The following is a 15,375-nucleotide window of genomic DNA, read 5'->3' as shown; positions in this document are numbered from 1 at the left end:
AATTAGCCAAATTCAATGATCTTTATTTAGATAAATACATAAATAAAGGTATAGATATGTATATACATAAATATTTCCAAGTTCATAAATTGATTTTTAACTCCTTAGAATTTAAGGATTCTATAACACTCACCCCATTCTTTGCTATGGTGGAACTATTGAGCTTGCCATTTTAAATTTATTCCTCTAAAAGGAATTAGGGCTTCTGGACCTTGTTTCCTCTTCAACATCACTTGGCTTGATTCTTACCTGCATTATTAATGCTCGTCTTTCATCAAAGATGGTGAAGAAATGTCTTGTTCAGCAGTATTTCCTGCAGTCATAGAAAACACAAATTTCTAAAGACAAACACACTGTGCCTTTGATCAACCTCAATTTTAAGTACAGCCATTTGCCTAAACTGAGGGCAAAATCTGTTGAGTTATACTGACTGGTAACCTAAAATAGGTGCAAGGCCAGAGCAAACTATAGATAGTAACTACAAGATTGTGATCATATAAACACATACGGAAATGCATAATAGGGTTTGTGGAGAATGGTGAAAGTACCTGGAAATAGTTTTCTTCAGAAAAAAAGGAGAGTAAGGGAGAACATCATTCAAATACAGCAGAGGTTGTCTGATTTGCTAAAATAAAATTCAGTATGCAGTTAATTGCACGAATCTAGTATACCATCCAGGTATGTCTTACAACTTTAACACACTTTCTTTTCTCCATACCAAAACCTAGGTATTTCCAAGGCATTCTCCCTGGATTACACCTTAAGTGTCTAAAACAATCCAAGGATAACTTCAACATGGTGGCTCCAAGTTTCTGAGCCTAGATATAACCTCTCTTACCTTTCTTCAATCTTAGGGCAGTTTTCTTTCTTTTTTTTCTTTTTTTTCTTTCTTTCTTTCTTTCCTCCTCCTCCTCCTCCTCCTCCTCATCCTCCTCCTTCTTCTTCTTCTTCTTTTTAACTTATCTAATGCTAAAAACCTATCAGGGCAATAGCTTAAATACAGTTTTAAGTGTCACCTCAAAGTATGTCGGAATCTCTAGAAAAGGATTCAAAAATATCTGTCGAGTTATGCTGTTAGAATGAGGCCAGAGAAAGCTATAGTAAGCTCCCCAGGAGAGTCTTATGATTAACAACATACCATAACATAAATTTCACAAGTCTGTGAAACCCTCACTGAGGGGTAGGCAGCCTGGTACGGTTCAGGGACTTCAGGAACTCATCATTAGTGGATGATAGTACCAATAAAATATTTAATGGTCAGGAGCTGCTGGCGTCACCACAGATCACCCTCAAGTTAGAGTCTGATTCAGTATGATACTTTGAGGTGCCCAAAGACTTCCCAGCAATCTGCAATGAATAAGCAGAACAAAATAGTTAATTTTCAGCATGTATGATAAATTCTAACATCAGGGACACAAAATTAGCTCACACAGACCTTTGTGAAAATTAGGAAAGATGCCCCTTTCTCCCCTGGGGAAACCGGCTGAGCACTGGGGTAAAGAATTTGGCAATTGGGTCATGGTTTTTTGGTAAAGGACAATCTAAACCACAAATGGTCATTTACTGATACAGACTACCAATACCAAGAGAGATCACAGAGGGAAGACTAACTTTTGGCCAATGACTATTCTAATATTTTAGGACTATGGAACACTTTTTTCTATTCAAATAGCCTCCTATGATAAACATGAGAATTAAAAATTATGGTAGGGATCGGGACTAGCACCTACTGGCCTTTGCAACCTTTATTGAAGTGTGCTGTGGTTTTGTTTGTTTTTAATTGGGCTGTGAAAACAAAACAAATGCCTTTTTTTTTTAATTAAAAGAGGACAGAAAGGTATATAAGCTTATTTTTTCACTCTCTTTTTCGAATAGTTTCTTGAGCAACATTCTGAGCATCATTGTACGCAAATTATTGTAAACATATCATGTTGTATACATATCACATTGTTCTGCAATTTATCCTTTTAATTAATATATTCTGGGCATATTTTTGATTGGCACATATAAATCTACCTCATTCTTGGGGTACCTGGGTGGCTTAGTCGGTTTAACACCTTACTCTTGATTTTGGCTCAGGTCTTCATCTCAGGGCAGTGCGATATGGAACCCCAACATCAGGCTCTGAGCTCAGTGGGGTGTCTACTTGGGACTCTTTCTCCCTTTCCCTCTGCCTTCCCCCCAACTCACATATGCACTCTCTCTCTCTCTCAAATAAATAAATAAATCTTTTTTTAAAAATTTAAGATTTTATTTATTTATTTGACAGAGACACAGTGAGAGAGGGAACACAAGCAGGGGAGTGGGGGAGGGAAAAGCAAGCTTCCTGCAGAGTGGGGAGCCTGACATGCAACTCCATCCCAGGACACTAGGATCATGACCGGAGCTGAAGGCAGACACTTAACAACTGAGCCACCCAGTTGCCCTAAATAAATAAATAAATAAATAAAATTTAAAAATTTAAATCTACCTCATTCTTCTTAAATGGTGCATAGTCTTCCATTCTATAGACTTAATTAATGGATCACTTCTTGATGCACATTTAGATTTTTTCAAGTTTTCTTTGTAGCTAACAAGACTGTAATGAATATCTTTATTCCAGTATTTTTGTGAGATCCGTTAGTATTTCTGTTGGATAGATTTCTGAAATAGGTCAAAGAGATTCACATTTTCCATGTTTACATTAGACAGTTGGGTTAGGTATAGGTGCTTCTCCTTGAAGCAGGAACCTTCAAAGGATGCTCTTTAATTTTTCATCTCCCAGCATTTCTTCCAGGATAAACAGTTCTACAACCAAAGACCTCTAAGGACAGGAACCACAGTCATCTCACATGGTATAGAATAGTGCCAGCACTGTATTTTTTTAAAAGTTAAATAAATTAACAACCTACCAACTTGGATAGATATTGAAAACTGAAGACTTTTCTCACAATATCTTGGAATTTAGGATCAAAAACATAAAGTCAATAATACATTTTTTGTAGTAAAATCAACACAAAGCAGCATGCTTAACAATGCCATATTTTAGATGACAGAAGGTATATATCATCACATTACTATTCAAAGAAAATATCTACTTGAGAATGAAAATGAGGAGTTATTGCAAATGCTACAAGCCTAGATGATGCTATCCAGTTCCTATTGTATAGGAACTGAATCTGTGAATGATAAATAAATAACATAATTTAATTCAATTATCTTTGAACAATTATACTTAAAATAAGCTATCTCATTGAGCAATGCAGTTTTTCTTTTAAAATATTGAAAAGTAGTGCCACATTTATTTCTGATACAGGAATTATCTTTATTTTTCATTACAATAACAAAACATGATTACTAGAACAAAATTAAGCCTATAAAATTTACATAGTAGAAAATGAGAAGACCAAAGACAAATATTGTTAAAACTTGGTTTATTTTTTCATAATTTATTACTACATGTAACATTAGATCTAAACCTTTACTTAAACCTTTCAAACTTCCTAAGCTATTGTTTGTCAACCACTCTTCTAGAAGACTAGAAATTCTGTTCTTCTAATAAAAATCTATAACAGCTTGAACTCATCATTTAACTTTCCTGAACATTAGAATCTTATTTACAAAATGCAGAGTTTGAAAAGACATGAATTTTTAAGGTGCATTCTAGTTTCAAAACATTATTTTTCTGAGAATAAAACCAATTCTGGCAGCATAAAACAATAAACTATCATAATTAACATGGTAGTTATCAAGTAAACTTTAAATTAATTTTCTAGGCTTTTAAGACAGCATACAAAGGATTTTTGGAGAGAAGGGATAGCTGCTATCTACACATTGATTTTGCTAGAATAACTATCTGGAGGAGAAAACGATACAACATTATAGAAAGGCTACCAGTTCTTGGGAACCCATGAAAAATGATTTTCTCTCTGCTTTGGAAGGCTGTATTTCATGAGAAAGCTTATGTCTCAGTCTCCAACACAACTCTGAAACAGAACCTCACCCTAGATTATCCTGCCAAATCTAGTCTCCTTAACACTATCTGAATTATTGTGGCGAAATAAATTATCAGGTTTTAGCGTCTGTTATATTTGGCTACACATCTTGAGGCATCTTCTAAACCAATTATTTGGAGGTCAAGTTTTGTCTAGACCTAAGCTACTTAAGTTACAGAAGCCATGAAGTTTTTTTGGTCTTAGACTTCATTCCATCCTTTGAACTATGAACTTCAACTGTATAGAAACTACGACTTCCTAAAGTGCTCTTACTAACTATTGAAATACCACACAACATTCCTATGCTAGACTAAGGCCAGATATTAGTATAGCATCCAGATTCTTCTCTGTGTCCATTATAATACCCTAATGATGAAACAAGTTTGCTCGATAAGTAGTCTTAATGTCATATTTTACAACTTTTAGTAAAACAGTAGGTTTCAAAGCGTGGTTCTCAGACCAGGAGCCTCAGCAATCATGTGAGAATGTGTTAGAGATTAATATTTTTGAGCCCCCCACCCCCAAATTAAACTAGAACTTTCGCAGGTGGCAACCTAGCAATCCGGGTTTGAACAAGCCCTCCAGGTAATTATGATGTATGCTCAAGCTTGAGAACCGTTGTTTGTCTTATGCATGAGGCAACAATGTCCCCCAGTGGCCAAAAACCCACACACTACTCAAATACATGTACATGTTTCAAGTAATTACCAAAGACAATGTTCACTATTTTTAGCGGGCTTGAAATTCAGTCCCCAAATTCACGGGTATGCAGAAAATTCTTGTTTCTTTTTCCTCCTTTACAGCTAATAAAATCCAAAGCTCAGTATCAGTCCATTGGATTGCCAGGAAATGAATTCCACTCATTATTAACAACGTCCTCAGCCAGGACTCAACCAGAATCCAAGAGGCTCATATGGTGTTCAGAAAAATGGGAGAAGTTTCTTGACCCTCCAGTCCAAGAGAGCGTCTGATGACATCCTTATTGTCCAAACCCAAGTGGTCAGTATTATAGAGGTCAGTATTAGAGAATCAACTCTCCTGGGTACACCATGCCACCATGTATCTGAAATTCCTCTCCCTCTGGGTGCACTGCCACAGATTAGAGGCAGATTAGATGCCTGAAATTATAGGATCCTATTCACTTTTGTTTCTGTCTCTGTTTCTGGAAAGGGCTCCTCGTTTTCTACCCACCAAGAAGCCCAGATCCTTTATAAAAGATCTTTTACTTTATGAAAGATCCCAAAGTCTTCTAACATGCTGTAAAATTGAATTTCCTGAGATGACGAAATTATCCTCTCTCTGTGCTTTCCTCTATTCACTTGGCTCCTGAGCATCTGAAATGTGTCCTGAGCAACTGAAGAATTTGATTTAATAAAGAATAAAATAATAAAATTTAATTATTTTACCTATGCAAATTTATTTTTTAAATTTTTTCTCTGACATTTAAAAACTTTATTTAAATACATTTCATTTAGATGTGTGTAATGCAGAAAATGCAATTGTTCTCTCCATCCTCACCCCCAACTCCCCAAGAAGTACCCTGTTAATGGGTTCTACTTTTTTGTATACACTGTTCAAAGATGTATTACAATTCACTTACAGATTTTAGCTCATCCATTATCAGTTTCTTTTTCTTCCACATATATATTTATTTTATTTTTTATTTTTATTTTTCTTATTATGCTCAGTTAGTCAACATATTGCCCATCATTAGTTTTTGATGTAGTATCCAATGTTAACTATGTAAATTTAAACAGCCTCATGTGGCTAGTGGCTACTTCATTGGGCAGCACATTTCTAAAGACTTTTGCTTCCACCCTGCTAGAAAATATGAATGACCTAGTCATCTACATAAATCAAAGAGAATGGAAAATCCGGAGAGCAATACAAAAGAGCATCTCAGAAAAGTTCTCTGGGGATGAGTGTAGGAGTGTTCATTGTACTGTTCAACTTTTCCCATGTTTGAAAATTCCCAAAGAGCTGAGGAAAAGCATACTGCCACAAATTAAAGCCCAGTTGTAAAGGGATTTATGAGCAGGGATCCTGCGGTGTGAGCTCCAGCTCTTTTATTTCAGCTAATTCAGATAAGTGGTAGGGTCAACAAGGAGGGCCCTGTGAAGGAGAAGCCAGGAGTTGGATGTGAAAAGAGAAAACCTGGAAACTTTGAGGTGAGGGGGAAAAAAAATCTCCTCAGCTGTCAGAGGGAAAGATAAGCTCTGCTTCCAGGCATCACTGTGAATGGGAGAGGTGCTTTTCCTAGGGGAGATAGATGGACTCCAGTGCCTTCACAGTAGAGGGAACGCCATGTGCCTCAGGGTAAGGTGACACGCTAATGAGCTTCTTCCCTAATTTCTGGTAGATAAAGAAGTCAAAGTTAGAGGAATACAAGATATTTAGGGCAAGAACATTGAAATGACAAGAGGGGAGAGGCAATTCAGTGGAGCAGAGGTTATCATACAGTGGCTGTTAACCCAAATGCTGAAATGGATGCAGGGAAGAGAGAGATCTATGGGAAAGGCAGAGAAAGGAAGGGCGGTGAGAAAACTTATACCCGACATCCTCAAAGACAATCGCACTAGAGCACAGCATCCGTCATGACCTCACGTGTACTGGGCATGAAGCCACTCTTCCCTCACTTATTCTGGCAAACTCTACATTTTGCATTAGCATGTGTTGCCCCTGAGGAATATTGGTGACTAGTTAGAACCACTGCTATAAACAAAGTTAATAAGAGACACCTACAAAGCAAAAGCCTGATTTTTCTCAACCCTAGGATAAAAAGTATAACACACCTCTGGTTATCTTACCTCCAGAAATAATAGAGCATCTAGGGAGACAGCAGTGTGAATCCGATGTTGGGTAAGATTTTTCAACTATGAACTTGGACTGAAGTGAGTAAATTCTAGGCTGAAGGGGGAGTTATCACTATTCTTCATTCTTATTTTATCAACCAGATAAAGATTCTTGAAAGGAGTAGAAAGACAAATAGCATCTTGTGAAGATGTTCTATGTATCATGGTTGTCAGCATTTAAGTAATTCATTATTTCTATTTCAAAATACCAGGCTCTTCTGAAAAGTATTTTTGTGTATCTTCTTTCTCCTGCTTTTGCATAAATGAAATGTCAACATATAATCAAGAAAACCAAGAAAAAAAATAACTCTCTTGGTAAGTCTCCATCATGGCGTTTAAGTAGAAATAGTCATTACTTACCATAGGTGAGCAAGAAGCACATTTTTCTGTTATCAGGAAGTTCTTAGCTATCAGATATCCAAGATGCTTGGGTATTTTTAAAGAAAAACAAAATATCAGTGGTTGAAAATAAGTCGATTTTAAGAATTGAGTAGAAGGAGTCTCTGGACTGTAACAAGTGATGTTAATTTCACTTCCTTCTTAATATATTAATCCCCAAAGTTGTGAAGAAACCACCCAATTTAGTCTCTCATTTAATGGTACTTCTTAAAACAGCTCTTAAAGCTGTCATTACTTGTAATTTATTCATTTCCTCTTGTGACTACCTATTCAATATCTGTCTAATTTACTAGGCTTTAAAATATAAGATGGCAGGAATGAGAATTTTGTCCTCTGTCACAGGCACTCGTTAAACATTTGGTTAATGAAATGAATGATTAAACAATACATTGCTAGAAGTTAGATTACTTCTTCAACTTCCTCTTTAGTGTTATTAAGCAAAAGAAATGTGAAAAGCAGGTGCCTGACCATTACTGCCTTCTCCTTAACTTAAATGAATAAAATTGTAGAATTTTAAATAGACGAGTTACGGCAATCACATTTTTTATGTTAGCAGATACCATGCTTCATACATGATTCAAAAATAGGGTACTTTTGTACTGTGTTATTTGGAAAAGAGCACTAGACAGCATAAGAAAGGTTAGATCTTAATCTCAGACAGGTGAAGTTGTTGCCCCTTAGTCAGACAGCTCATGAATTAAGGAGCTTTCCTGTAATTATCCTATGAAGTTTTCCCATAAATGTGCTATGAACTTTTACACAGTTTCAATTTTTTAAAGACCTTACTATAACCTCATTTAGTCTATACATTGACAAAGCAGATATTATAATCCTATTCCCAATTACTCATTATAAATATATCAACTAAAGCAGAGAAAGGTCAACAACTTGCCCAGAGTTGCAGAGTTATTAAGGGTTAGAGCCATAACTCAAATTCCTGACTTCATTAACCTATAACTTTTCCATGATGTCACCGCTGAGAATGAACTGTGTTCCATTTTATTTTGATTTCACACATTTTTAACCTCTTTATCTCCTGTTTCAACTTTAGAGTAATAGCCTTAAGAAGAAAAGATAAACACTTCGTCTTATCCATTATTCATAACTGCTTTGGAAGTAGAAAACTGTGAGACCTTGGGTGGATTATTTCATATCTTTGGATTTCATTTTACTCCTTTGTAAAATAAAGAGTTGGACAGTCATCTCTAAAGTTCTTACCAGATTCTAAATTCCATATCTCAGTCTTATTTTTCTCTTACTTTTACTTTTATCTTCACCAGAATCACTTCTTTTCCATAAATGTTTTCCTTTAATGAAATAATAATGAATAAATATATATATAAATAATAATGAAATAAATATATTTCCTATAATGAAATAATATAGAAAAAATAACTTAGTTTAAGAACAGGGGAAAAGAAAGACAAACAGAGACAAACTGAAGGGCCTCAACATTCCTCCAAGATTTACTAAATGCTTACAGAAGCAATACTATATTCAATATTTGGACAAGTTGGGAGTACAAATAGTTACATGTAAAGTTATTTAAAGCTTACCATATACCTAATACTCCTGTGTCCATTAAATATTGACTCATTTAATCTTCTCAACAGCTTTCTGAGGTATTAGTTTCAGTTTATAGCTGAAACACAGAAAGGTTAAGTAATTTTTCCAAATGTATAACTAGTGAATAATAGTATTATGATATGATCTCAGATGATTTATCTCTAGAGGCTAAGCTCCTACCCACTATACTACATACATGGCCTTAAGGTGCTTACCATATAATAGACAAGATTAAATTAACAAATAGTACACCAAGACCATAATACATAGAATATACAAGGCTGTAGGTCTTGCAGGGGACCATACATTTAATGGAAATTACTAGTTGTAGAATGCCGAGGGTATGTCAGGAGCTTTCCATGTATGTCAAGTGTTAGGTTTCTTTGGTAATTAAGGAAGTTAAGACTCGGGAAATTACTTCTTCCTAAATCACAAAAGTGAACAGAGAAGAGCTCTACCTGAGGTCTGAGAGACCATATTCTTGCTACTATCCCATGCAATCCATCCAGTTATGGTGATTCTAAAGCCTTCCTACAGAATGAGATTTAAGATAAACTCTGAAGAAAGAGCAGATTTTCTCAAATGGAGAAAGAGCTAGGAGTAGGGGAAAGCGTTCCCAGAAGAAAGAATGGTTGTTCCATTTGCCTGGAATAAAGACTCTGGGACAGGTAAAACAGGTTTGAAAAGACAATGAGGTGAAGGGTCTTAGATGCCACGCCAAAATGTTGGTAGACAAAAGTGAGCCAATAATAATGTCTGAGCTGAGGAATACATTCGTTAGTTTTCCAGAGAAGATACTTTTTTCCAGCCTGGGATCCAAAAAAAAACTTATCTTATGCAGAGAACATCAAGTTGCCAGGAGTGTCAAACCAAATTCCCAAAGTAGATTTAATCCAATAGACACTCATGGAGTACCAGGCATGGTGTTTTGTGTTAAATAATTTAAACTTAGAACAAAATTCAATAAAGGAAATTCTGTAAAGGGTTAAATTAATATGATCCTAGCACACAATTGCTTCTCTGCCTTTTGGCTAAGATCAAGTGTGGTCCAAGCATGTAGCCTCCCAATGGTCTGACAGTCGAAGTTTAGACTTCAAAATTCTCGGAAAGGTGGCTGGGCTACCTGTTCATTTAACCACATCGTTGGTATTTACTTTCAGATGAACTTTATACTTCGAACCAAAACTGAAAAGTTCAAGATTATATACTTTGATGAGCACCATGGCTTGTGGTATTATCTGCTGCATACCAAGTGCAGATTATGCCACATGCTTTGAAAATTATCTTGACTATGTATATGGAAAACAAAAAAATAATCCTCATGAAACGGTATGTGCCTTTTTGGGTGGATCACTTTTTTAATGGGAACCAATGAAAAATACTACCGAGCCTTGAAGTCTGGGAAAGTAACCACTTTTTCCTTCTAAGTTGTCATTACCTAACCTATTAGCATGGAAAAAAACTAATGTTCATTGCCTCCTCAACAATTTTTTTTTTTTTTAGATTTATTTATTTAAGTGAGAAACAGAGCAGGAGTGAGCACGAGGTGAAGGGTCTTAGATGCCACACACATCTCCCCACTTAGATGGGGAGAGGGAGAGATTATCTGAAGCAGACTGCATTGAGTAACAGCTAGACACTGGCCTGCATCTCACCACCCTGAGATCATGACCAGAGCCCAAGCTCAAGAGTGGGCAGCTCAATCAACAGAGCCAACTAGGCACCCCTCTTCCTCAACAAATTTAAAATTTAATTATAACAACTTCCAAATATATCAACTAAAATAATTAACAATGGGATGGAATCTTGGAATCTACAAAGAACACTTATACCTCCAATCTTTACAACTATTTTTATAAAAAAGTACCATGAAGCAGAAATAGGATTTCTCTAACTTCATTATATTTCAGTTTAATTCTCTGACCTCAAGAAATCTATGAACAGCTGACAGAGTTGCCTAATGGGTGCAAACGTAAAAGTTCGCATAGGAATTAATTCTTTTCTTTTTTTTTAAGATTTTATTTATTTATTTGACAGAGAGAGATCACAAGTAGGCAGAGAAGCAGGCAGAGAGAGAGAGAGGAGGAAGCAGTCTCCCTGCTGAGCAGAGAGCCTGCTGTGGGACTCGATCCCAGGATCCTGATATCATGACCTGAGCCGAAGGCAGCGGCTTAACCCACTGAGCCACCCAGGCGCCCCAATTAATTCTTTTCTTAAATAAGTTCTGCACCCAAGGTGGGTCTAGAACTCAGGACCGGGAGACCAAGAGTCACATGCTCTACGACTGAGCCATCGGGGTGCCCTATGTACAGGAATTAATTTTGTCAACTTAAAATCCTGGGGGCAAAAAGGCTTCTATCATTATCAGAGCTCGTAGAAAACAAGGCCTAATTTATGCGCATTTGAACAACAGACATCCGCTTGCAACAAAGCCTTGTCAAGAGCTCAGGAAGCTTATCACCTTTCTGTTAAGAACTGCGACTTCTCTGCGCCACCTTGCGGCGATAACACAACTACTACATGTAGAAGTTAAAGGTTTTTCTCTGCATGGGTCAGACCTCCAAATAGCCGCATTGCGGGAACCGGCCTCTACACAACCGGGCAGAAAAGGGTGTCTTTCTTTGTAGCCAGCGATGGGAAACACTGTTCTTTTTCCTACTTCCTCCCCTATTTCCTTTATTCCTTCATTCTAAATCCTCGGACCCGCCCACCCGCTGTCCTTCCAGGGCCGTTCCCTCGTCTGAAACCCCTTCGCCTTCTGCACCATTGGTCGCTCCTCCTCTCCCCCCGCCCCCCGCAGCCCTTGCCGGGGTCCACGCAGCACCGACTCCCCCGCAGCACCTCCTCTCCGCAAATCCCTGCGTTGAGAGCCCGCCCCCTGCCGCCGGCAGCCAATGGCAGCGCGGCCCCGCCCCACCCCGCCCCTCCCGCCGCGTCCCAGAGCTAGAGCGGGTTTTGGGCCTGGGCTGCGGGACCCTGATCCCCTTGGCGCTTCTGCGGGCCTGCTGCGGTCGTTGGTCCCGGAGGCCTGCGACCCAGACCCGTGGGAACCATGGATTCGCAGGGCCTGAAGGTGAGAGGGCCGCGGGTTTGGACTCGAGCCGCCTTTGCGGGTGGCGTGGGACCTGGGGAGGGGCAGAATTCACGAGGGCGTCGTTACCCTGCTGTGCTTTTGCTGCCCCCATTGCCAGCTGCCCCAGCGTGGCGTGCGGGCCTGTAGCTGCATCACCTGGGCCCCCTCCGTGGGCCCTGCTTTGAAATCTTGAGGTCTAGCCAAGCTGCTAAGGAATTGCTGTTAGGGGGCTTGTCCCACCCCGTGTGTGGTTACTTTTACTTTGTATCCCGTGGGCTCGGAAAGCTTGGTCGACGAGTCTCACTTGCTGTGCCTCCCGGTGCGATAGTTAAGGACTTCATTAAGCAAGCTAGTGTCAGTAAACCGGTTGGACAGAAAGGGGCGCGTAAAGATTACATGAAAACAAGGACATAGGCTTGAAAATGGAAGTGTTTTGGGGTGATGGTCTTCTTTATCTGTCAGTGATTCATCTGGGAAGCAAATGTTTTATGAGGGACCCCTTAAGAAATGATGATCTAAAAACAGGGACAGGAGGCTTGAAAATTAGAAGTTTCTTCGTAGGAAGATAAACTTCTCCCGTTTGTTCACTGATTGACTTGTTCAGCGGGTTGATGGAGGGCTCACTGTATGTCCGCTAGAAGCTGGAGAGTGATGAGCAGAACTGAACAAATAAACAACAATTACCGACAGATATTTTTTGAATGCAGGCTATATTGCTGGCACTATTCTAAGCCCTGAAGATAATCTATGCCCTTCAGTATTAAAACTAAGAAAAATTCTCCCAGTCTTGGAGCTTACATTTGAGTAGGGGGAATCAGACAGGTAGTAAAATGTTAGGTGGTGGTAAGTGGGTGAAGGACAATTTGGCGGTGATAGGGAGTGCTGGAAGCTTTTTTGCCTGAGCTGCATTATCTTCTGAACCCTTTCTCCATCTCCTTAATTTTGTTTTCATCACTTTAATTTATCCTTTCCCCTTCCACCCAAATGAACTCTTCAATAAAAACAGTTTCATGCTAAATAGAGTTATGTTGATTCCTTATCACTTAGATTGGAGGAGCATATCCAAGTCCTTAATATGAGGCCCTGCTAGACCCTACCTTTCTAACTTCCTTGTCCTCTTAAGGACAGTGTCTTAAGACTCTAAAACAGGGAATGGCAAACTTTTCCTATAAAGAGTCAAATAGTATATTATCTTGGGTTTTTCAGGCCATAGTGTCTCTGTCCTCTAATCTGCCAATGTAGCTTGAATGCAGCCATAGACGTACTTAAACAAATGAGCACGGCCCTGTTCCAATAAAACTTTATTCATGGACATTTCTTCTCTCCCCCCCCCCAACCATTTGAGAATGTACAAACCATTCTTGGTTTGCTGACCATATGAGGAGAGGTAGTAGACCGTAGTTTGCCAGTCCCTGCTCTACAGTATAGAACAACATTCAGTCCTCTCCATGCCCCCATCCTTGTGTATCACTGCTGATTTCTTCTGTCTTGTTGCAATTCCCCTGCCTGGCTAAGTCCTCTGTCTTCCTCAAGGATCTCAAAAGGGAAATAGGGAGAATGTGTATGATGGAGGGAGAGTGAGGAGTTCACAAATCAAGAGGCACTTCTCAAGTCCTCCTGGAGGCTCTTTTCCTTAATTTCATTCTTCCATCCTCCCACACCCCAACCTCATTCTTTGACATCTCTAAAGCACTTTATGAACTCTTTTCTTGCTTGCATTGTATTTGTTAGTCTTTAGATTCTAGTCTCAGTTTCAGGAGAATTTAAACTTTTCTGGGTCAGTTACCATATCTTACTTATCTTCACATTCACAGCATCTAGCCCAGTGCCTGGCACTAGTAGGCAGTAAACGTTTGTTGGACTGAACAAACCAAGGAGTGGTAAGGTATGGAGAGTAGGAAGTAGACTAGAGAAACAGAAGAGCCTTACTGACTGGTTAGAATCACAGGGATTGGACAAACTGGAAGGAAGGATGAAATGACTTGATTTCAGGCTTGGGTAGCCGGGGCAAATGGAAAGATGAATCTGGAGGTTGGATGAGAGGTCTTGACGGAATACTGTGTTTTTTACTTAATCAGTATATGGGTTCAGAGGAACTTACTTTTTTTTTGGAGCTTTACAGTATGATGTCATAATTAATCCTCACAATGATCTGTAAATAATTAACAGCATTGTACAAATGAGCAAACTAATGTGCTGTAAGATGGACCAGAAATTTAAAAACAGCTCTTTTCACCTTTTAAATCTGTGTCCTTTGTATGATACCTTTCAGGAGAGTTGTAGGTGCCTAAATGCTGTACAGAAATCCTCAGTTGTGGCAAACTGAGAGGTCATCTGCGATCTTAAGGAAGGGCCCTGGAGCAAAACTGCTCTTCACCGAAGTGTGCTGTGGGGGGCACAGGAAGTAGAGGGCAGTAACTGCAAGGAGAGAAGCTGAGTAAAAGTTACAGAGAACGTTTGCCTAACTGCTATAGAGAAGCATATGGACTGTAGCCTCCAGAAACAACAGACCGTAAAAAGCAGTGTAGACACTCATGTTTCAGTCCTGTCACTTGGTGCTTCATCCTTATTTCTCACCCTTGCTGTACCAGCTGCAGAGTCAGAGGAGGTGAGCACGGGATGGCCCACATTGGTTAATGGAGGTGAATCAGGTGTACCACAGCCGTAGTGAATCTGGCTTCCCTCTCTGATAAGGTTAGCAACTAAAGCTTAGTCATGATCCTGAGAAAAAGGTGTTAAGTATAGACGCAATTAATCAGAACTTAGTATCCCCTGGTATTAGTTTTCTGCCATGTAAATCTAAATAATACAATTTTGAAAAGAGCTTAAAGATAATTAATTTCCATTAAAAAACAGTTTGGATCAGCTGTTCTTTGTTCTTCCAGTTATTTGTTGTGGAACTCAGAAAACAAGACAACATTTGACAATGAATTTCTGAATTCACTTTGTCCTTACTATGTAATGCTATAACAACAAAATAGAAGCAAGATTTTTTAAAAAAGAATTCTAAGGTTTGGCAATGAAGGCTCTTATTATTCCTGTTTTTTGCCTTTTCCCCTTTTCTAAAACCTTTAAGAAAATGTGGACAAAGGCAAGAGGTGCAAGTAGCCTAATTTCAGTATTGTCAACAAATAATTTAGAAAAAGAAGACTGAAATTATTAGGAAACATTGAGTTTTTTCAAAAATTTCGTGTTCATTGTGTCTTACATTCCTTACTGTTAAGTGCTAGGCTTTAACAATATTTTCAGGAACTTGGGAAAGAAAAAAACATTGCATTATCTAATTTTAGATTATTCAAGATTTGAGATTAATATGTGTTTCTCATGGCATTTCAGAACAGCAAAGTCTCTTTTAACATTTAGTTATTATTTCCTTTTAGACTTTGATTAATTACTATTGTCAAGAGAAATATTTCCATCATGTGTTACTTATTGCCAGTGAAGGAGTTAAGAGGTATGGCAATGACCCAGTGTTCAGGTTTTATCACGCCTATGGTACATTAATGGAAGG

The 15,375-nt window shown here is 38.5% G+C and overlaps 1 protein-coding gene across 1 annotated transcript in view; it reads left to right on the top strand.

Annotated features, from left to right (window-relative positions):
* The first annotated feature begins 11,745 nt into the window (after positions 1 to 11,745).
* TTC21B (tetratricopeptide repeat domain 21B) overlaps positions 11,746 to 15,375 on the top strand; it is a 77,238-nt gene continuing 73,608 nt past the window's right edge. Inside the window, exons 1-2 of the mRNA XM_044242253.1 lie at positions 11,746 to 11,864; positions 15,245 to 15,374. Coding sequence (XP_044098188.1) covers positions 11,844 to 11,864; positions 15,245 to 15,374 — 151 coding nt within the window. The 5' untranslated portion in view covers positions 11,746 to 11,843. The remainder of the gene's footprint in view (positions 11,865 to 15,244; position 15,375) is intronic.

The sequence above is a fragment of the Neovison vison genome, chromosome 3 (assembly GCF_020171115.1).
Source record: "Neovison vison isolate M4711 chromosome 3, ASM_NN_V1, whole genome shotgun sequence".
In the NCBI taxonomy this organism is placed as follows: Eukaryota; Metazoa; Chordata; class Mammalia; order Carnivora; family Mustelidae; genus Neogale; species Neogale vison.
This window is presented reverse-complemented; position numbering and strand designations above follow the sequence as displayed.